Source organism: Manis javanica, chromosome 4 (assembly GCF_040802235.1).
Source record: "Manis javanica isolate MJ-LG chromosome 4, MJ_LKY, whole genome shotgun sequence".
NCBI classification, from domain to species: domain Eukaryota; kingdom Metazoa; phylum Chordata; class Mammalia; order Pholidota; family Manidae; genus Manis; species Manis javanica.
Window position 1 is genome coordinate 117,827,427 of NC_133159.1, and position 23,570 is coordinate 117,850,996.

The window sequence follows — 23,570 nt, forward strand, 5'->3', positions numbered from 1 at the left end:
GCTCAGCTGGAATAGGACGGGAGCGCAGCTCAGGCGGCGCGCGAGGCCTTCAGCAGGTGCGCTTGGGCACGTAGGGGCGGAGCCACGAAGGCGGGAGGTGCGCCTGTGCCGCGGGGTTGCAGCCCATACTTCCCGGGAGGGCCGGCGCGCTTGGTTCCGCCCAGTGTTCCAGAATCCCCTTCAAGCCGGAAGCTTCAGTCTGGTGCTACCTTTGGGCTGCCGGGCTGCGTCTTCTGTGGGCTCCGGGACGATCCTTCAGGGACTGGCTGCTCTTGCACCAAGGCCGTTTTGAACAGGCTTTAGGTTCGAACTGTCCCTGTAGGAGATGAGCTGGGTCCGGTCACTTCCCGCTCAGCCGGACGGCGGGGTCGTCCCCGGTGGCGGGCGAGGTGGGGCGATTGCCCCGCCACGTGGGCCGACTTACAGGCTCTTGGAGGCGGGAGGAAGTTGGGAGTCGATGAGGAGTGGAGGTTACAAAGCGTTTCATACTTAAAGTGAAATAAGGACTCCCTAAAAGCTACCCTCCCTCGTCCTCGTTTAATTGAGTGAGCGACTGACGTTAGGGAGAGGAAAGGGATGCCCGAGTTACACAGCAGGTTAGGAACAAAACGCTAACTTGAACGACGTTTCCTTTCGCAAGACTAGAAAACGAGTACACACATCGGCGACCCCACACAGGGAAGGCCGCTCCTGAACCCTTTCAGATAACCCTCTCCAAGACCACCTTACTACACCCACCCGACTCTGATTTAAGACGTAGGATTATAGGTGCACAGGCGTGGAGTGGTCGGCAGAGGGCGCCGTTGCCCCAGCGTTCTCTCGGCAGCATTGACAGTGCTTCCTGAGCAGCTTTCTCTTCTTAACCATGCCTTTACGCGCACTGCGCCTATACCCCTTTACGTCTATGCTTCAGCGCTCTCCTGACCATTTTCTCACTCCCCTCCCCCTATATATATATATATATATATATATATATCCTATAAATGTTCCTTTTATTAGTCTGCCTGGTGTTTGGCTTAGTCCATAGACTTGAACCCCAGGCCTATTGTGTAGATGCAGAATCGGCTGACTTGTTCTATAGTAAATATTGTCAGATAGTAAATATTTTAGGGAGTGTGGTCTCTGGTCTTTTTATGGTTCACAACTTTGCCTTTGTAGCTTGAAAAGAGCAATAGATAATACTTAAAGGAATGAGTATGGCTGTGTTCCAATAAAACTGTTGACCCTGAAACTTGAATTTCATGTGTCAGGAAATAATCTTTTTATTTTTTTCAATCATTTAGATGTAATATATATACTGTTGTAAAATATGCTCAGAATGAGTATAATACCTCAGGTGTAGTATTAAATTAGTGCACAGTGGAGTGAGAGCATTACTTTGCAACTTCTGGGTATAGATCTGATTTGTGACCTAACAATTTTCTCAGGAAGAGATCTCTGCCTTGTAGGCTTGAAAACAGGCGACTCATTTTGCTTCCTATCTTCTCTGTAAGCTGCATTGGCTGTCAAATTCTCAGTTGGAGATTTCTGGTCTAATACACTAGAAAGGACACTACTGGGCGAGGCAGTGTGTCATAAGCCCTGAGCATCCATACATGTTTGTGCTGGGTATGCCAAGAATACAAGGTCTTAACTGTTCTTTACCCTGGGCCCTTTCTCAGGGTTGTGTTTACAGCAAGCAAATATATAAGGCAATGTCTCTAGGGCAAAAAGCATGCTTGCTTACTGTTAACCATAAAAATAATTTCCTCCAAGCTCAGTGTTGTTTTTCTCTAATGCTCCTGCTGGAATCCATCTAGGCCCACCTATGTCACCCACTTGGAACTTGGGGTCTTGGGGGTACAAGAGTAATTGATTCAGATGTGAAGTCTGGCTACTGTTTTTGCCATGAGAAAATTTTTTTTATCTATGCCACAGGAATATCGTCTTTGGCCAGCATCTGTGAAATAACAGGAAGCTAGTTTTATTATTTTGTTAAGTTGGGTAAAATCCAGACCTTTCACAGTTCTTGGACAGACATGTAAAATAATTTTTATTTTCTAAGAATACAATCTTGATTAGTGTGCAAAAATTCTGGCAGAGTTGCATTAATCAAACATTTATTGAGGGCCTACTTACTCAGTATGTTGCATATTGCTATGTGCCTGGTGCTGTCCTTGGTATAAAAGATACAAAAATTACTTAGTCTCTCCTTTGTAGGAACACATTCTTCAGTAGGAAAGGCAGTCACCCTTGAGTCCTATCTGTCTCACTCCCAGTCCAGTTAATTAGCAAATCCTATAAACTCTACCTTCAAAACATCCAGTGTTGGGTAACTTATGCAGCCACCACTAGTCCTCTGAATTACTGTAATGGCTTTCTAACTGGTTTCCCAGAATATGCCCTTGCTCCACTTTAGAACATTAGAGTCACTAGGGGAGTTGAAGTGCAGGCACACCTCGTTTTATTGTGCTTTGCAGATAGTGTTTTTTTACAAATCAAAGATTTGTGGCAACCCTGCATCAAGCAAATCTATTGGCTCCATTTTTCAACAGCATTTGCTCATATCATGTCTCTGTCACATTTTAGTAATTCTCCCAATATTTCAAACTTCTCATTATTACTCAATTTGTTATGGTGATCTGTGATCAGTGATTACGATTTGCTGAAAGCTTAGATGATGGTTAGCATTTTTTAGCGATAAAGTATTATTAGAGTGTGTAGTTGTTATTGCACACTTAATAGCCTACAGTATATTGTAAACATAACTATATGCAATGGGAAACCAGAAAATTCATTCGACTCACTTTACTGCAGTGTTCTGGAATTAAGTTTGCAATATCAGTATATAGGTATGCCTATACTGATACCCACACCACATCCCAAATGAAATAAATTAGTATTTCTGGCATGGCAATTTTAAAAGCTCCCAGGTCATTCTTACGTGTAGCTAAGAATGAGAGCCATGCAGTATAGCACAGAGAAGACAAAAGTAGTGACTCTATAGCATCTTACTGTGCTGATGGACAGTAACTGTAATGGGGTATGTGGTGGGGACTTGATGATGGGGGGAATCTAGTAACCACAGTGTTGCTCATGTGATTGTATATTAATGATAGAAAAACAAAAAAAGAATGAGAGCCATGGCTATTGACCATGAGAAGATACTGAAGGATTTTAAGCCAACGGTGACAGGGCCACATGCACCACTCAACCTGCACAGCTGCAGGTGCTGGAACCAGTTAGATGTTTTCAGGTGACTTAGGCAAAAGGGTGGGAGATATATAGAAAGTGGTGAGATTAGGGTCAGGGTGAACACTTATTGGGCTATGAAATAATATAAACGAGCTGACAGCCTGATATGATGTAGTGGCAGTGGGCAGTGGCAGAGAAGAGAGAATCAACTGTAACACAGGGGAGGTAAAAAACCGATAGGACTAAACTGCTGACGAAGAAGAGAGTGGCTTCTGGCCTCCCTAAGTTATGGTGAATTAAAGAGGAGGTTTGGGGGTAAAAATTCCATTTTAGATGAAGCCACTTATGGTATTTGTGAATAGTTCCAGGTGATCATTGACTGTGTGATTCTGAAAGTTGGGAAAGATATAGGGGTACACAAGAGTTGAAGGGGGGAGTGCATTCTCTGTTGGGCTATTCAAGTTTAAAGATTTGGACTTAAACTATATAGGAGGGGAATCAAAAACAAACTTTCAATGCTCTAGTCTCATCAAAATATATCATTTTATAAAATTGTAGGTACATACTGTTTGTGCTCTGAACTTTCATTAACATTTTATAGGAAGAACTCAGTGCTGAAGTCATGGGTTCCCATCCTTATTCTATCAGTGTGACTGTGTGACCTCAGGCAAAACAGTACAGCACCATGGCCATCACTTCAGCCATCTATACAGATGACTGTATTGCTTGTGAACTTACACATTTATACACATAAGTATGGTACACATGCAAATGGCTATACTGTCCTAAGGAGATTAATGACTGTAGTGAAATAGAGATCCATGAGGAGAGTAACAGAAATAGAGGACTAAGTACGTTTACAGGCACATGCAAATGAATTGATACCAGAAGATACAGATGAGGGATGGCTCATTCCAAATCTGGGGCATGGAAGGTACATGGTGAACCTGAGATATCTTGTGTCAGAAGGCAATTAGGTGCCTAAAGACTAGAGAAAGGATGTCAAAGGACACAAGAGCTACTTGAAGGGCTCCAGCTGGCCAAATTGGGGACAATCTGAGCATTAGAAACAGTGGTCATAATTGACTGTAATGGCCAATTAAAAATTGAATTATTTGTCATCATTGCCAACTCCTTACTCTGAACAAAGGAAAAGAATTTAAGCACACCCTGCCTCTGTTGCATTCCCAGTTAATGCAGGAAAGCTCTCCTTACAGAAGAAGGCGAGTCAATAAATGACAGAATTAGAGAATTGCCATTTTGCAAACCTTGATGAAATAATTGATTCAGGCAAAGATCGTCTTTGGGTACTAAAACCACCAGGTGAAAGGTTGTTGGTAAACAGGCTGTCCCAATGCAGCCAGTGTCAGTTCACAGATTTGTTGACTGCAACAGGAAAGATGTATCTTCACATTGGGAAGACACAGTGGTTACCACCTCACTCAAGCAATCAAATTTGGCATCACTGAAAGTCAACCAGATATTAATCAGTCTTTCGATGTGATGCACCATGAAATAATTTAAAAGTGTTTAACCTGAATCTAATCAAGTCTTTGATCCTAAATGCTAATTTACAAAAACTACAGGGGATACAGGAGTGAGATAAACCACATGTAAACAATGTTAATCAGAATGTGAGACATTCTACAACTGATCTGATGTATTTTAAAAATCATGGAAAAAATCAAAGGTGGGATACTGCTCTAGATAGATTAAATAGTATAACAATAACATAGTAATGGTGCAACTTGACTGGATCAACAGAGAAAATTTAAACATGGGCTAAGCATTAGGTATAAGAGATTTCCTGTTCATTTTTTGAGGTATGTAGTGGTACTGTGGTATAAAAGACTCATTTTATGAGATGCATGCTTAGTATTTAAGGGTGAGGTGTTATATCTGTAAATTACTTTCCAAGTGTTCAGTAAAATATATGGCAGAATGTTAACTTTTAAAGCGAAGTGGTGGATATACAGTTCATTTTATTATTTTTAACCTTTCTGTATATTTAACAGTTTTGTAATAAAAAGTTGTGGAAATAGGACTATCTGCTAAAAATCTTGAATGACACGTGGGTCAAACAACTGTAAAGGGAAAAATACACAAAAATCTAGGATTCTCCATGATTATTATAAGGGCATTAATTGCTTCAGTCTATCAGCGAAGTCTTTACAAATGCATTATTTACAGAAAACACATAAAGGCAGGAAATACAAATTAATGCAAAGAAAGGTGCTATGGAATGGACTGCAATACTCCACACATTCATTCCAGGAGAAAAAAGTGTAAAGTTTGAAGTGGCATTATAAAAATTGCATCTTGGTTATTTTCTAACATGACAACTACGGCATAAACATAATTTGAGTATTACTGCAACCTGGAGACAGTCTGCACTTTGTGAAGGATAATTCCATGACAGCAAGATTAACCAATGTGAAGACAAGGGGAAGCAGTAACTTCTTAAAAACACTCAACAGGAAAGCCTTGAAGATGCTAGCACCCTAGGTCTTTCCTTTGGCACCTGTTTATAGGATGTTTATATAAACAGTAATGTCCAAATGAAGCTGTGTGGTCAAAACATGCTTAAACTAGTATTTATGGATCCAGAATTTATATCAATTTTTCCTCAGCTCAGGAAAACTTCCTATACAAAGTTATCCTCTGATATCCTTAGGACTATCCCCATTGTTAATATTTGGGGATTCTAAATCTTCATATTTAGGTGGTTCCTATCATCCAGTAGATGACCAAAATTTGATAAATATTTCTTTGCATGGATGCACAAAAAATATTTTAAATTCTATCAATTTCACTCCATATCAGTTAATTCTACCTTATTACCCAACTCTGAATTTTTACTTATTTACTCATTAATTCAACCAACATATACTGAAGAAACAAAAGCAAGACAGAATCTCAGCTCTCAGAATATGGTCTTATATTCTGATAGTGGAATGCTACACACGTTACAATAGCGTTTCTACCTATTTCTGTTTGTATTTCTGCCATTTACCTTTTATGTTTAACATCACAAGCTCAGTTATTTTTTAATGATTATTGTATCAATGACAGTTTTTGCATCTGATTTTTTTCCAATGAATTTTTTTCCTGATACTGTAAGAATAATCCCTATTTTACTTATATGTATAAAGGAGTACCAACTCCAATTATTCCTTTAAAATCAGTCACTTTGAGTTTCTTATGAACAGGCAGAATTTTGTTTTATTCAGTTAGTTACTCTTATTTTCTTAGGTAAACAAGTCCAGTAACATTTCATGTTATAAGTTATCTGTTTTCTCTATCCTCACTGTTAAGTCCTCACCTTGACTTTTTTCCAACCTAATTTCTGCAGTGAACTCAAATCTACCTTTTACACTATTTAAAAAGCTGCTTTCAGTACTTCCCTGTCATGGGATATGGGGTACCATTTGGCAACCATTTTAGTGAGTTTCTTATGCTCATTTCATGACACAGTAGTTAAGATTTCATGTCCTTTGTTATGGTTCACTACAGAGAGCTTTGTTGCTTAAATCAGCTGTGATTTCCAGCACTAAGAAGCTCTGAAAGAATCCAATTAGGAATGTCAGACACTGAGCACAGTAGGCACTCAAGAAACATGTTTCAGTGGAAGAGGTGGACTTTCTACAGTAAAACAGTCACAGGGGAAGCTTAAGTTATGAATTTAGGAGTCAGGAAAAAAATGGAATTTTGTATTTTCTTTCAGGATGACAGGTGTCAAAACTGAAACTAAGGCTATTTTAAAGATTAAGGTTGGGTGTTTAATTTTTAACCTGTTTAAATTTGTTCATGTCTAAGGATTATATATACATTAATTTATTGGAACAATCTTTCACTAACCTCTTCCTTTAATAGTATTTCAGTATTTAAAGAAAGTGTAAACAGTGGTCACATAGAAATCCTTCAACCACTACTTCCAACTTTTTTTTTTTGCAAACCTACTGGCTCCATGTGACTGTTTCGGCATATTAGGAAAAGGGAAGGGCATCCTTTATGTATTTAAGGCTTCAATGCTGGGAAGAAATAAAGACCTGAAAGCAGCTTTTTCTTTTCAATTATCCCAGGATTCTCTCTAATGTGAAATCTCTACTTGATGGAAACTTTACCAAGTTTACATTCATAAGGCCTCATTAAGAACTGCTTGAAATACAAAAGAAGTTGATGAGTTACAGGTTTTTGAGTGCTCCTTTATAGGGTTTCTTCTGGAATGAACTAAACTGGTATCAAATAAGGGTTAAGAAATGAAGTTTTCTTAAATTTCACATTAAATTTAAATAGGTAATATCCACATTACTAATTGCAATACTTGTGCTGAGCAGTGTCTAAAGTACATTGCACTTCTTTTGAATGATGTTTTAACGCAGGGAGTACAAAATAAAGTTAAATGAGTAAGTTGTAAAACCTAAATGAAGTCTCCCATATCCATCATTTATGATGCTTGGCCCCTGTATGAACACGCTGATGTTGAATAAGGTTTGTACTCTGGGTGAAGCTTTTACCACATATATGACATGCATAGGGCTTCTCTCCTGTGTGAATCCTCTGGTGTTGAATAAGGCATGTTCTCTGGCTAAAATCTTTATCACATTCATTACATTTATATGGTCTCTCTCCAGTATGAGTTCTCTGATGTTGATTAAGTGATGAGGAATAAATAAAAGCTTTCCCACATTCATTACATTTATAGGGTTTCTCTCCAGTATGAATCCTTTGATGCTGAGTAAGATTTGCACCCTGTCTATATGCTTTCCCACATATATTGCATTTAAAAGGTTTTTCTCCATTATGAATCCTTTGATGTTGAGTAAGGTGTACACTCTGGCTGAATGCTTTTCCACACACACTGCATTTATATGGTTTCTCGCCAGTATGTGTTCTATGATGTTGCGTAAGGTTTGCACTCTGGCTGAAGGCTTTCCCACATATGTTACATATATAGGATTTCTCTCCAGTGTGAGTAGTCTGATGTTGAATAAGAGTTGAGGAATGAGCAAAGGCTTTTCCACATTCATTACATTTATAACACTTCTCTCCAGAATGAATTCTCTGATGTCGAATAAGGTAAGTACTCTGACTAAAAACTTTCCAACACTCGTTGCATTTATATGGTTTCTTTCCGGTATGTATTTTTTGATGTTGAAGAAGGTGTGTACTCTGACTGAAAGTTTTCCCACATTCATTGCATATGTAAGGTTTTTCTCCAGTATGAACTCTCTGATGATTAATCAGTGAGGAACTGTGGCTGAAGGTTTTCCCGCATTCCAAGCACTTATAGGGTTTCTCCCCAGTATGAGTCCTTTGATGTATAGTAAGGTGTGCACGCTGACTGAAGTCTTTTCCACAGTCATCACATTTATAGGGCTTCTCTCCGGTATGAATTCTCTGATGTATAGTAAGGTGTGCACGCTGGCTGAAGGCTTTACCACACTGGTGGCATTCATATGGTTTTTCTCCTGTATGCATTCTCTGATGTGCAATAAGGGATGAGATATGCCTAAATTCTTTTCCACACTCTTCACATTCATATAATTTCTCTTTGGCATGGCTACTTTGGTGTTTCAAGAGGGATGGGTATTTCCTAAACTTTTTCTCACACACATTACATTTGTAAGGCTTCTCTCCAGGAAGTATTTTTCTATGTACAATACCATATGAAACATGGCTGAAGGTTGCTCTGCCTTCGTTATAAGTATTTTTATTATCTGATTGGGCACCAAACTGTATAATTAGATTTGAATGCTTTTTGAAATCATTTCTGTATATATTATATTCACTATGACACACTTCTGTAGGATCATCTTCCTGTGAAAGGACTGACTTCAGCCTGAAATTTCTTTCATTATGGGGAATCTTCCAAAAGGTAGCTGTAGCTTGCTTCTCTAATCTGTCATCATAGTCATATGGTTCTTCCAATTTGATGGTCTCAGTTCCATCCTTTGTGGGTTTAGAAATATGCCTAACTGGAGTACACTCTTGGGCTTCTGTTTCCCGTTCTGAAATGAAAGAATATATAAAGTTTTCCTCCATTTGGAGAAAGAAAACTGCCCAAACAGAAACAAAATAGCAAACATGAATAAATGCTTAACCCATGTTTCTGGTGTCTTCCTAACATGACCCTTATAGCTTTGGAAAAGAATGAAATGGCATAAAAATACACTGAACTGTTGAAAAAGGAGAGGCCCCTCACTCTTCATCATAGGCACAGAAAATAAAATTGGTTAGGTCAGGTGACAGAGCTAAGTGAGCTGAAAATACTGGAAGACAATGTGGGTTAACCTGGGATGGCTTCATGGCGTTAGATAGTGGCTCATAAAGTATGCATGCTAACTCCCATGACTCCTTTTTCCAGTATACTCTGCATAACCCTAAATATTATGAAAACATTTCATTAAATGCTCTCCATGCTTAAATATCTCTAGTAAATCTCACATAACCCAAAGCAATAGTTCTCAAAGTACAAGTCCCCAAACTAGTGGCATAGGCAGGACTGTCACCTAAGAATGTGTTAAATTATTAGGATCCACCTAGATGTGCTGAATCAGGAACTTAGGGGTGGGGTCGAGCAATCTTTCAGCCCCCACAGGTGGTTCTGATGCACACTAAAGTTTGACCATCAGTGGCTTAAAGGAGAAAAATTAAAGAAATAAAAGTTCAAAATAACTCTGGCATTCAGTCCCAGAATAATGTAGCTTTTCCTATTCTATATATTTTATCAAACTTCACATTCAGGCTAAAGTTTAAAGTTTGTTATTCACATAACAAAACTACTTCTTCAATCTTCTATGGGTACCATGCTGATTTTGGATTCTAGGCATTCTTTTAAGATAACTTCTGCACTTACTAAAAAGAGTTGTCTGTGGTCCAGCTCACATTTCTTTCTCCTTAGAGTTCTAAAGTCAGAATAGGTTGAATCATATGAAATTGCCTTTTATGTAGGTCAGCATGGCTGAATATCAGTTTCATATGGTTCAACCTAGTATAATGTTGAGGCCATGACAAAACTTGGCCTTATATTGTTTCACGTTTTTGTGCATTTATCATATTTCCAACTTAGATCAAACCCCAGAAAACAGCTTACACTTCTTTTACATTTCCTTCGGAAAATGGCTTAAGACTGGATGCAGTGGCTGCTCAAATGAATTAGTAAAATAAATGGAAATAACTTGTTTTTAAAAGGTGAACCTAAATGAAAGCATACATATACACACAAAAACAAAACAAGCATAACAAAAAAAGTTCTGACCTCAAAACAGGCTGCAAAGGAAATACGTATTTTTTGATGCCTATTATGTATGTTTCCAGCATGATGGTTTAAAACAAACTTAAGCTACATATCTTTCTCTGAAATCAGGTGGTAAAAATATAACCTGCAAGTATTAAAAATTATATAATGAAATTAATCAAATATCAGCTTATCATATTTGATAATATATCAAAAATTATATTGGATAGTTCATAAATTTTTTAAGATGCAAATCAAAGTGGTTATAACTTTATAAATATATCCGTTCAGTAGAATCATGTAGTCATTAAAAATGACAGCTCTATCCATCAATAAAGGAGTCAACATCAGAGGTTAATGGAATATTAATACCTAATAAGAAAAGGTAGGTCTATGTACATTGATATGAAAAGGTGTGCAGGACACATTAAGTGGAAAAAGATACTTGTAAAGGAAGATCCTATCTATGTAAGGATATGCTGTATGTATTGGAGACAGACAGACACACAAATACATCATAATCTAAGGGGATAAGATCCTGATAATGGGTGAGAGGAGGGAGACACACATTTCATTTTGCTTCCCTGTACTGCCTGAATTTACAAACTACTTTTATTACTTTGATTGAAAAAAAAAGTTGATGTTAGTTAATGCTTAGGAGTAATGTTAGATAAAAAAAGCTGTACAACTAGCATGAAAACTCATTAGAATGACAAATATTATGAAAACATGAGATTTTAGGCTTTTAAAAAATTTCTAATTTTCAGTAAATTTGCTATAATTTTTTGTGATTTAGTACTAGAAATGTAGTTACATTAACTTTTATAAAAGAAATATTTTAAATCAACTTTCTCAAACCAGGGTTTGTTATTCTCCCCTCCAAAATAATTAGATTAATAGATTATATAGGTAAGTGTATAGATACACAAAAAGATGAGATAGTGGTAAAAGCTGAGTTTAATTCTGATTCTATGTATAGAGTCAGTCTGTGGCAGACATATACCTGAAAAGGAAATAGTAAAGTTGCATTTAACAAGCCTAAAGTAACAAGACTGAATGATGACCATGAGGTACAATAAACACATTTTTAAACCAGTTGGTTTATTGGGATTCAGAAACTGAGATCATTAAGCAGGGCATAAATATGTGTATATAACTAACCAGAAAGGATTGGTGAGAAGTAGTTTGAGTGTGTTAGTCAGAAGGACTAAAAAGTCGTATAATATTTCTAATCGATGAGATCAGTGTTGACTCAGGTAATCAAAAAAAGCTTCAGGAGGAGGTGTGATGTGAGTTGAACGTCAAAGAACAGTAGGTCCTGTATAAAATATAAGACATCAAAGTTCTGGGACACGAATGGTCACCAAAGACCATACTACTACTATGAGTTATCAGAGTTTCCATTTCCTGAAGTTATTATTACCAAAGGTTCAACTTATATATATATCTCTGAGCTGCTAAGAAAGAAATCCTCAGGAGTCTAAAAATCAAGTAAAAGCAGGAAGACAGGAAGTCAGCAAGAGTGAACTTGGATAGCTCCTAGATCTGGTTGGTGACCTTATGCTTCCACTTTGAGGGGACATGGGGTCCGGGGGCCAGAAGACAAAACCTGGAGCCCTCAGGAATTATGAGAATAATTAGCTTTTTAAGTAATACAATTATTACAATACCTAATGACCAGATAAAAACTTTTCAAATAAAGTGAAGCAAGTCACTCTAAAGTGGCATACTATATTGTCATTACTCTTTACATGGTTAGTGCTGTATTTCAGCATCAATTTTGGTAGATATATAAGAAGTCAGTGCCTTGAAAAGGCAACAGGAAAGCAAGATGCCAAAGAGCAGTGTGCTGCTTTTGTATATGAAAGGAGATAGAGGAATATATTTATGATCTATTTTTGCAACGAGAAATATAAGAAGGATAACCAGAAATGAATGAATATGATTACCTATAGGGAATGGATGGGAACAGGGCAGAAGGGTTGGGAATATATACCTTTCTCATAGCTTTGACTTCTGAACCATGTCAGTGTTTTTGCATACTAAAAAATGTAAAATTAAGTTCAAGAGAAAAAACCAAAACAATAAAATTGAATACAAACAGAATCAAACTTAACTGTATCAAACAGGATAACCAGAAGGAAAGAACTTTTAACCTAGAACTCTGTATACCCTTAGGGATATATTCTTAGCCAAGGACTTAAAGAAAATTTGAATTTTACCTAGACAGTTTGTTATGGGTCATGATACTGATATAATACTGAAATAATTTTTTTCTGTATTACATGACAGAACAAATGAGTAAATATACTGATGTTCTTGGGAACCAGGTCACTCATTATAAGGGAAAGGAACTATAAATGGGATGATGCCCTTGTGGTGTTGGGATTTGAATTAGAGTTACCATTGTGAACTTATGATTAATAAACTTCATACATACATACATACATACTTTCCAGCTCTGTCCATTGAACACATTAGAAGCAATGGTACCTACCATAATGAGCACACTTACTGTTCTATTAGATTTCCTATTAAAATGAGCCAGGGTTTCTAGGAAAAATTCCAGGTCTAAAGGAGGCACAAAGGTGAGCCTAAAGAACATCTTATGCCAGAAAGACAGGAAATGCTCAGAGACTACTGGGGATATGTCTGAAGGATGCTAGACTTGGTCTGAAGGGCTCCTATTGTCCAAATTTGAGACAATTGAGCATTAAAAACAAAAAGTTGGGATTAATGGACTAATAACATTGAATTAAAAAAATCCCATTAGTCCAGTGACATGTACACATAAAAATGGGGGTGGGAGGAGGAAGAGCTCTTCTTTACAGGAGAAAGCTATGGATCCTTTAGAAGAGATGACTGAATTAGACAATCAACATTTTGCAACCAGCAACATAATAAAGGTTATCAGGGAATAGAGTAGGCATGTGGCCTTTAAGTATCATTCCACAGATCACCTACTAATTTAAAAAAAATTCACATTTAAAAAGGAGAGCCTGGTAGACAACACTTGCACTTAAATGAGCATCACCAGTCCTGAGATTATCTGTAGAGGAAATCATACATCTATGAGGTTTATTCACAGAAGTATTTAATCTGGGGAAAAGAGATGGCAGAGTAGGAAGGCAAGGCTGAAACCTCCCACAAACACACCAAGAAAGCAACTACAGCAAATACGACTAAACCTGAAAATGACCTGAAGACTGCAGGACAGACCACCTACACCTGGGGAAGAGAAGACCACACAGAAAAGGGTAGGGTGGCAGAGCTGCGATTGAGCAGGACCCATGCTGTTCCCCCATCCCAGCCCACAGGTGGGAGAGGAATGGACAAGGAAGGGGACAGGCACACATGAAATCTGCACCTGGCTCCAGAGACGTGCTCTGGGAGCATAAATCCATATTGCATTGGGTTCTGATTAGTGGGACTGGACACCAGGGACGGTTGGAACACTGGGAGGCTGAGACTCCAGCTGCTTATGGAGGACAAGCATACTCCACCAGTCCTGTGAGACACAAAGCAGAGGTAGCAGTTTGAAAGACTTGTCAGCAGTGGGAGGGGTATCAGGGGTGAAGGTTGAAAGGAGCTTCTCCACAGGAGAAAGAGCAGGTATAGATGATACCTCTACAGGCCTCCCTTGGCCCAACAAATTAGGCACTTTCAGGAGTTGTGATTTGCATAATATGGAGTACCAGAAGTAGAAGAGAGAGACAAAGGGATAGAAAGTTGAAATAATTTGTTGAAAACTTCCCTAGTGTGGGGAAGGAAGTAAGACACTCAGGTCATAGAAGTGCATAGAGCGCCTAACAAAAGAAACTCTAGGAAAGACAAAACCAAGACATATAATAATTAAAATGACAAAGATTAAGGATAAGGAGACTATTGAAAACAGCCAGAGAGAGAAAAAAGATTACTTATAAGGGAAACTCCATCATGCTACCAATCAGACTTCTCAGCAGAAATTTTACAGGCCAGAAGGGAGTGGCATGAAATACTTAACAGAAACACAAAGACCTTCCATCAAGAATTCTCTACCCAGTGAGATTGTCATTCAGATTTGAGGGAGGGATTAAACAATTTCCAGATAAACAAATGCTCAAGCAATTTACAACCACTAAACAAGCACTACAGGACATGTTAAAGAGACTGCTGTAGAAAGAAATGTTCCTAAAGGCTAAATAGTTTTCACTAGTGAAAGTAAACCCACAGTAAAGGTAGTAGACCAATTACTTGGCAAGCAAGTATGAGATAAAAAAAAAACAGTAGTAAGACCAATTATACACAGAAGCAGTCAAGGGATACACAAAAAGTGCAGATTTTAACACCTAATACATAAAGTGTGGAGGAGGAGGAGGAAGAAGAAAAAAGTAGTTGTTTTAGATTTTGTTTGAAACAGAGCAGTCATCAACTTAATTAAGACTGTCAAACAAGAAGCTACCCTTGAACCTTATGGTAACCACAAATCTAAAGCCTATAATAGATACACACAAAAAAGAGGGATCTAATCACAACACTAAAGAAAACCAGCAAACAACGAGAAGAGTATGAGAGGAAGAAAGCAGCAGAGAGGAACTATAAAAACAACAGAAAACAATAAAATGGCAGTAAGTACATACCTATCAAGAATTACCTTAAATGTAAGTGGACTGAATGCACCAATCAAAAGACACAGAGTGGTAGAGCAGATAAAGAAACAAGACCCATCTATATGCTCCCTACAAAAGATGTTATTTCATACCCAAAGATATACACACACTAAAAGTGAAGGGATGGAGAAAGTATTCCATGAAAATAATAGGGAGAAAAAAGCATGAGTAGCAGTACTTTTATTACACAAATTAGATTTCAAAACAAAGTATTAAGAGACAAGGACATTACTTAATGATAATGGGATCAGTCCAACAAGAAGATATAACCATTATAAATATCTATGCACCCAACATAGGTGCACCTAAGTATGTAAAAAATACTAACAGAATTAAAGAGGGGGATAGAATGCAACACCTTCATTTTAGGAGACTTTAACACACAACTCACACCAATATACATCAACCAGACAGAAAATAAATAAGAAAACAGGCATGGAACAACATATTGTTTCAGATGAACTTAACAGATATCTACAGAACATTCCACCCAGAACAACAGGATACACATTCTTCTCAAGTGTACATGGAACATTCTCCAGAATAAATCACGCACTAGGCCACAAAAAGAGCCTCAATAAATTAAAAAAGATTGAATTTGTATCAAGCAGCTTCTCAGACCGCAATAGTATGAAACTAGAAATAAAATACACAAGGAAAACAAAAAATCCTACAAACACATGGGCTAAACAACATGCTTCGAAATAACCAATGGATCAATGAACAAATTAAAACATCAAGCAATGCATGGAGACAAATGAAAAAAAAATCAACAGTCCAAAATTTGGGGGATGCTGCAAAAGTAGTACTAAAAGGAAAAAAGTACATAGCAATAACAGGCTTACCACAAGAAACAAGAACAACCCCAAATGAACAGTCTAAAATCACAAAGAAACTAGAAAAAGAAAAACAAATGAAACCCAAAGTTAGATCAGAGCAGAAACAAATAAAAGAGAAGAATAAACAACAGAAAGAAAAATCAGTGAACCCAAGGGCTGATTCTTTGAGAAAATAAACAAAAGAGATAAATCCCTAGCAGGATTTATCAAGAAAAAAAGAGTACACAAATAAAATCAGAAACGAAGAAGGAATAGTCATGACAGATAACACAGAAATAGAATTATTAGAGAATACTGTGAAAAATTATATGCCAATAAATTGGACAACATAGAAGAAACACATAAATTCCTGGAAAAATACAACCTCCCAAGACTGACCCAGGAAGAAACAGAAAATGTGAACAGACCAATTACCAGCAAGGAAATTGAATCGGTAATTTAAAAACTTCCCAAAAACAAGTCCAGGCCCAGATGGCTTCACAGATGAGTTCTACAAACATTTAAAGTAGAGCTGATGCCCATCCTTTTTAAAGTATTCCAAGAAGTAGAAGAGGAGGGAATACTTTCAAACTCATTATATGACGCTAAAATCACTCTAATACCAAAACCAAGCAAAGACACTAAAAAAAAAAAGATTATATACCAATATCCTTGATGAACATAGATGCAAACATCCTCAACAAAATATTAGCAAACCAAATCCAAAATACATCAAAAGGGTCATCCATCATGATCAAATGGGATTCGTTTCAGGGATGCAAGGATGTTATAATAATTGTAAGTCAATCAGTATCATACACCACATTAACAAAAAGGATAAAAACCACATTATCATCTCAACAAATGCTGAAAATGCATTTGATAAAATTCAACATCCATTCATGATAAAAACTTGACACAAAATAGGTATAGAGAGTATGTACCTCAACATAATAAAGGCCATATCTACAAACCCAAAGCTAACATCATACTTAAAAGCAAAAAACTGAAAACTTTTCCTCTAAGATCAGGAACAAGGATGTCCACTCTCACCACTTTTATTCAACATAGTACTAGAGGTCCTAGTCATGGCAGTCAGACAAGACAAAGAGATAAAAGGCATCCAAATTGGTAAGAAAGAAATTAAACTGTCACTATTTGTAGATGATATATTATATATGGAAAACCCTAAAGACTCCACCAAAAGACTAATAACTGGATTCAGCAAAGTTGCAGGATACAAAAGTAATACACAAAAATCTGTTAACGTTCCTATATACTAACAGTGAACTAGCAGAAAGAGAAATCAGGAAAACAATTCCATTTACAATTGTATCAAAAAGAATAAAATACTTAGGAATAAACTTAACCAAGGAGGGGAAAGACTGTACTCTGAAAACTGTATGACACACTTATAAGAGAAATTAAAGACACAAATAAATGGAAATCTATCCTGTGCTCATGGATAGGAAGAATTAATATTGTCAAGATGTCCATACTGCCCAAAGCAATTTACTCAATGCAATTCCTATAAAAATACCAATAGCGTTTTTCAATGAACTAGAACAAACAGTTCTAAAATTAATATGGGACCACAAAGAACCCTGAACAGTAAAAGCAATTCTGAGAAGAACAAAGGTGGGGATTAGTGCCCCAATTTCAAGCTATACTACAAAGCTGCAGTAATCAGAACAGTATGGTACTGGCACAACAACAGACCCATGGATCAATGGAACGGAATAGAGAGATCAGCTATAAACCCACACATATGTGGTCAATTAATATACAATAAAGGAGCCATAAATATAAAATGGGGAAAAGACAGCCTCTTCAATAACCTGTGTTGGGAAAACTGGACAGCTACAGGGCAAGAGAATGAAACTGGATTACTGCCTGACTCTAAACACAAAAGTAAACTCAAAATATATCAAAGACCTGAATGTAAATCATGAAACCAAAAGACTCTTAGAAAAACACAGGCAAAAATATCTTGAACATAATTATGAGCAATTTTTTCCTGGACACATCTCCTTGGGTAAGGGAAAAAAAATAAAAAAGAACAAGTGGGACTTTATCAAACTAAAAGCTTCTGTACAGCAAAGGACACCATCAGCAGATGAAAAGGCAACCTACAATATGGGAGAATATATTCATAAATGATTTATATGATAAGGGATTAATATCAAAAATATATAAAGAACTCAAATGCTTCAACAGCTAAAAAACAAATAACCCAATTAAAAAATGGGTGGAGGATCTGAATAGACATTTCTCCAATGAAGAAATCCAGATGGCCAACAGGCACATGAAAAGATTCTCCACATTGCTAATCATCAAAGAAATGCAAATAAAAACCACAATGAGGTATCACCTCACACCAGTTAGAATGGCCACTATCCAAAAGACGAGATAAATAATGGAGAGGATGTGGAGAAATGGGAACCCTCCTACACTGTTGGTGGGAATATAAATTGGTACAACTGCTGTGGAAAGCAGTATGGAGGTTCCTCAAAAAACTAAAAATAGAAATACCATGTGACTCAGTAATTTTATTCTGGGAATTTCCCCAAAGAAAACAATCCCTGATTCAAAAAGATATATGCACCTCTAAGTTTATCACTGCATTATTTATAATAGCCAAGATATGGAAGCAATCTAAGTGTCCATCAGTAGATGAATGTATAAAGACGTACATATACACAATGGAATATTATTCAGCTGTAGAAATAAAAGAAATCCTGCCATTTGCAACAACAAGGATGAATGTAGATAGAGGGTATTATGTTTAGTGAAATACGCCAGGTAGAGAAAGACAAATACCATATGATTTCACTTACTTGTGGAATATAAAAACAAAGTAAAACAGAATAAACAAAATAGTAGACTTACAGATACTGAGAAGTGACTGTGGTTACCATGGGGGAGGGGTTGGGAGGGTGGGTGTGGAGGGCAAGGGGGATTAAGGGGCACAAAAATTCTCAATCATAATACAAGTTGGTCATGGACAGTAGTACAGCATGGAGAATATAGTCAAAGATTTTGTAACATCTTTCTGTATTGACAGATAGTAACTACACTAGAGGGGGTGAGAATTAAAAAAAAAACTTAGTCTGAATCTAATCATAAGGGAACAACCAGGCAATCTAGATGGCAGGTCATTCTAAAAAAAACCCTGGCCTGCATTGTTTAAAAAAAAGGCAGTATTGGAGGCGGAGCCAAGATGGCGGCATGAGTAGGACAGTGGGAATCTCCTCTAAAAAACATATTTTTTGAAAATACAACAAATACAACTATTCCTAAAAGAGAGACCAGAAGATACAAGACAACAGCCAGACTACATCCATTCCGGCTGGAACCCAGCACCTCACAAAGGGGGTAAGATACAAGCCCTGGCCCGGCAGAACCCGAGGCTCCTCACCCCAGCTCCCAGCGGGAGGAGAGGAGTCGGAGTGGGAGGGAGAGGGAGCCCAGGACTGCTGAACACCCAGCCCCAGCCACCCGCACTGGGAGTGCAGACACACAGTGCGGGGAGTGCGGGAAACTAGCGAAACGGGAGAGTAAAACCTGTGAGTGGGTCCCTGCAGCCGGTGCCCCTGGGACAAAGAAAAGCAAGTGCTTTTTGAAAGCACAGATGGACGGAAGTGTCCCGGGACACTTATCCCAGAAGCTGGGAATCCCGGAGAACTCCGGGCACCCTAACCCCCCGGGCAGCAGCTCTGAGATCCCTCACTGCGAGATTAACAGCCCCTGGCCAGTTCCCCCTCCAGCGTGGCCCCCCCATAGCAGAGCAGCAGCCTGAGGCTGGCCACGCCCACAGCAAAGGAGCTTCCTCTATAGCGGCTGGGCAAGAAACAGACCCAGTCGACACGTAATTGCCCAACACAAGCCATAGGGGTCGCCGTTGTCCCAGTAAAGAAAGACCAGGAGCAAGTGGAAAGGGTCTTGGTTCTCCCAGTTGACAGATGAGTCAACAGCATACCACTGCATCTATCAACATGAAAAGGCAGAAAAATTTGATCCAGACCAGACTAACCCAGACATCTTCTACATCCTCCCCTGAGAAGGAATCTGAGGAGACAGATTTAACCAATCTTTCTGAAAAATAATTCAAAGCAAAAGTCATAACCATGCTGATGGACTTGCAGGAAAATATGCAAGATCTAAAGAGGGAGAATACAGAAATAAAACAATCTCTGGAAGGATTTCAAAGCAGAATGGACGAGATGCAAGAGATCATTAATGGACTAGAAATCAGAGAACAGGAATGCAGAGAAGCTGACACAGAGAGAGATAAAAGGATCTCCAGGAATGAAAGAATATTAAGAGAACTGTGTGACCAATTGAAATGGAACAATATTCGCATTATAGGAGTAGCAGAAGAAGAAGAGAGAGAAACGGGGATAGAAAGTGTCTTTGAAGAAATAATTGCTGAAAACTTCACCAAACTGGGGGAGGAAACGGCCTCTCAGACTACAGAAGCACACAGAACTCCCATGACAACGGACCCAAGGAGGGCAACACCAAGACACATAATAATTAAAATGGCAAAGATCAAAGACAAGGACAGAGTATTAAAGGCAGCCAGAGAGAGAAAAAAGGTCACCTACAAAGGAGAACCCATCAGGCTATCATCAGACTTCTCAACAGAAACCTTACAGGCCAGAAGAGAATGGCATGATATATTTAATGCAATGAAACAGAAGGGCCTTGAACCAAGGATACTGTATCCAGCACGATTATCATTTAAATATGAAGGAGGGATTAAACAATTCCCAGACAAGCAAAAGTTGAGGGAATTTGCCTCTCACAAACCACCTCTACAGGGTGTCTTGGACTGCTCTAGATGGGAGCACTCCTAAAAAGAGCACAGAACAAAACACCCAACATATGAAGAACAGAGGAGGAGGAATAAGAAGGGAAAGAAATAAAGAATCATTAGACAGTGTTAACTCAATAAGTGAGTTAAGTTAGACAGTAAGATAGTAAAGAAGCTAACCTTGAACCTTTGGTAATCACAAACTTAAAGCCTGCAATGGCAATAAGTACATATCTTTCAATAATCACCCTAAATGTAAATGGACTGAATGCACCAATCGAAAGACACAGAGGATAAAAAAGCAAGACCCATCTATACGCTGCTTACAAGAGACTCACCTCAAACCCAAAGACATGCACAGATTAAAAGTCAAGGGATGGAAAAAGATATTTCATGCAAACAACAGTGAGAAAAAAGCAGGTGTTGCAATACTAGTATCAGACAAAATAGACTTCAAAACAAAGAAAGTAACAAGAGATAAAGAAGGACATTACATAATGATAAAGGGCTCAGTCCAACAAGAGGATATAACCATTATAAATATATATGCACCCAATACAGGAGCACCAACATATGTGAAACAAATACTAACAGAAATAAAAGAGGAAATAGAATGCAATGCATTCATTTTAGGAGACTTCAACACACCACTCATTCCAAAGGACAGATCCACCAGACAGAAAATAAGTAGGGACACAGAGGCACTGAACAACACACTAGAACAGATGGGCCTAATAGACATCTATAGAACTCTACATCCAAAAGCAACAGCATACACATTCTTCTCAAGTGCACATGGAACATTCTCCAGAATGGACCACATACCAGGTGACAAAAAGAGCCTCAGTAAATTCCAAAAGATTGAAATCCTACCAACCAACTTTTCAGAAAACAAAGGTATAAAACTAGAAATAAATTGTACAAAGAAAGCTAAAAGACTCACAAACACATGGAGGCTTAACAACATACTCCTAAATAATCAATGGATCATCAACCAAATTAAAATGGAAATCCAGCAATATATGGAAACAAATAACAACAACACAAAGCCCCAACTACTGTAGAATGCAGTGAAAGCAGTATTAAGAGGAAAGTATATAGCAATCCAGGCATATTCAAAGAAGGAAGAACAATCCCAAATGAATAGTCTAATGTCACAATTACTGAATTGGGAAAAAGAAAAACAAATGAGGCCTAAGGTGAGCAGAAGGAGGGACATAATAAGATCAGAGAAGAAATAAATAAAATTGAGAAGAATAAAACAATAGAAAAAAATCAATGAAACCAAGAGCTGTTTCTTCAAGAGAATAAACAAAATAGATAAGCCTCTAGCCAGACTTATTAAAAGAAAAAGAGAGTCAACACACATCAACAGAATCAGAAACGAGAAAGGAAAAATCATGACAGACCCCACAGAAATACAAAGAGTTATTAGAGAATACTATGAAAACCTATATGCTAACAAGCTGGAAAACCTAGGAGAAATGGACAACTTCCTAGAAAAATACAACCCTCCAAGACTGACCCAGAAAGAAACAGAAAATCTAAACAGACCAATTACCAGCAACGAAATTGAAGCTGTAATCAAAAAACTACCTAAGAACAAAACCCCCAGGCTGGATGGATTTACCTTGGAATTTTATCAGACATACAGAGAAGATATAATACCCATTCTCCTTAAAGTTTTCCAAAAAAATAGAAGAGGAGGGAATACTCCCAAACTCATTATATGAAGCCAACATCACCCTAATACCAAAACCAGGCAAAGACCCCACCAAAAAAGAAAACTACAGACCAATATCCCTGATGAACGTAGATGCAAAAATACTCAACAAAATATTAGCAAACCGAATTAAAAAATACATCAAAAGGACCATACACCATGACCAAGTGGGATTCATCCCAGGGATGCAAGGATGGTACAACATTCGAAAATCCATCAACATCATCCACAACATCAACAAAAAGAAGCACAAAAACCACATGATCATCTCCATAGATAATGAAAAAGCATTTGACAAAATTCAATATCCATTCATGATAAAAACTCTCAACAAAATGGGTACAGAGGGCAAGTACCTCAACATAATAAAGGCCATATATGATAAACCGACAGCCAACATCATACTGAACAGCAAGAAGCTGAAAGCTTTTCCTCTGAGATCGGGAACAAGACAGGGATGCCCACTCTCCCCACTGTTATTCAACATAGTACTGGAGGTCCTAGCCATGGGAATAAAAAAAAAACAAAGAAATACAAGGAATCCAGATTGGCAAAGAAGAAGTTAAACTGTCACTACTTGCAGATGACATGATATTGTACATAAAAAACCCTGAAGACTCCACTCCAAAACTACTAGAACTAATATTGGAATTCAGCAAAGTTGCTGGATACAAAATTAACACACAGAAATCTGTGGCTTTCCTATACACTAACAATGAACCAATAGAAAGAGAAATCAGGAAGACAATTCCATTCACAATAGCATCAAAAAGAATAAAATACCTAGGAATAAACCTAACCAAGGAAGTGAAAGACCTATACCCTGAAAACTATAAGACACTCTTAAGAGAAATTAAAGAGGACACTAACAAATGGAAACTCATCCCATGCTCCTGGCTAGGAAGAATATTGTCAAAATGGCCATCCTGCCCAAAGCAATAAACAGATTTGATGCAATCCCTATTAAATTACCAACAGCATTCTTCAATGAACGGGAACAAATAGTTCAAAAATTCATATGGAAACACCAAAGACCACGAATAGCTAAAGCAATCCTGAGAAGGAAGAATACAGTGGCGGGGATCTCACTCCCCAACTTCAAGCTCTACTACAAAGCCACATTAATCAAGACAGTTTGGTACTGGCACAA

At 37.8% G+C, this 23,570-nt stretch overlaps 1 protein-coding gene across 4 annotated transcripts in view; it reads right to left on the reverse strand.

Moving 5' to 3' along the window:
* Nucleotides 1–1,959: 1,959 nt before the first annotated feature.
* ZNF287 (zinc finger protein 287) overlaps nt 1,960–23,570 on the reverse strand; it is a 31,974-nt gene continuing 10,363 nt past the window's right edge. For all 4 annotated transcript variants that reach the window (XM_017641571.3, XM_017641570.3, XM_037013295.2 and 1 more), the window contains one exon: nt 1,960–9,185. In XM_017641571.3, coding sequence (XP_017497060.1) covers nt 7,618–9,185 — 1,568 coding nt within the window. In that variant the 3' untranslated portion in view covers nt 1,960–7,617. The remainder of the gene's footprint in view (nt 9,186–23,570) is intronic.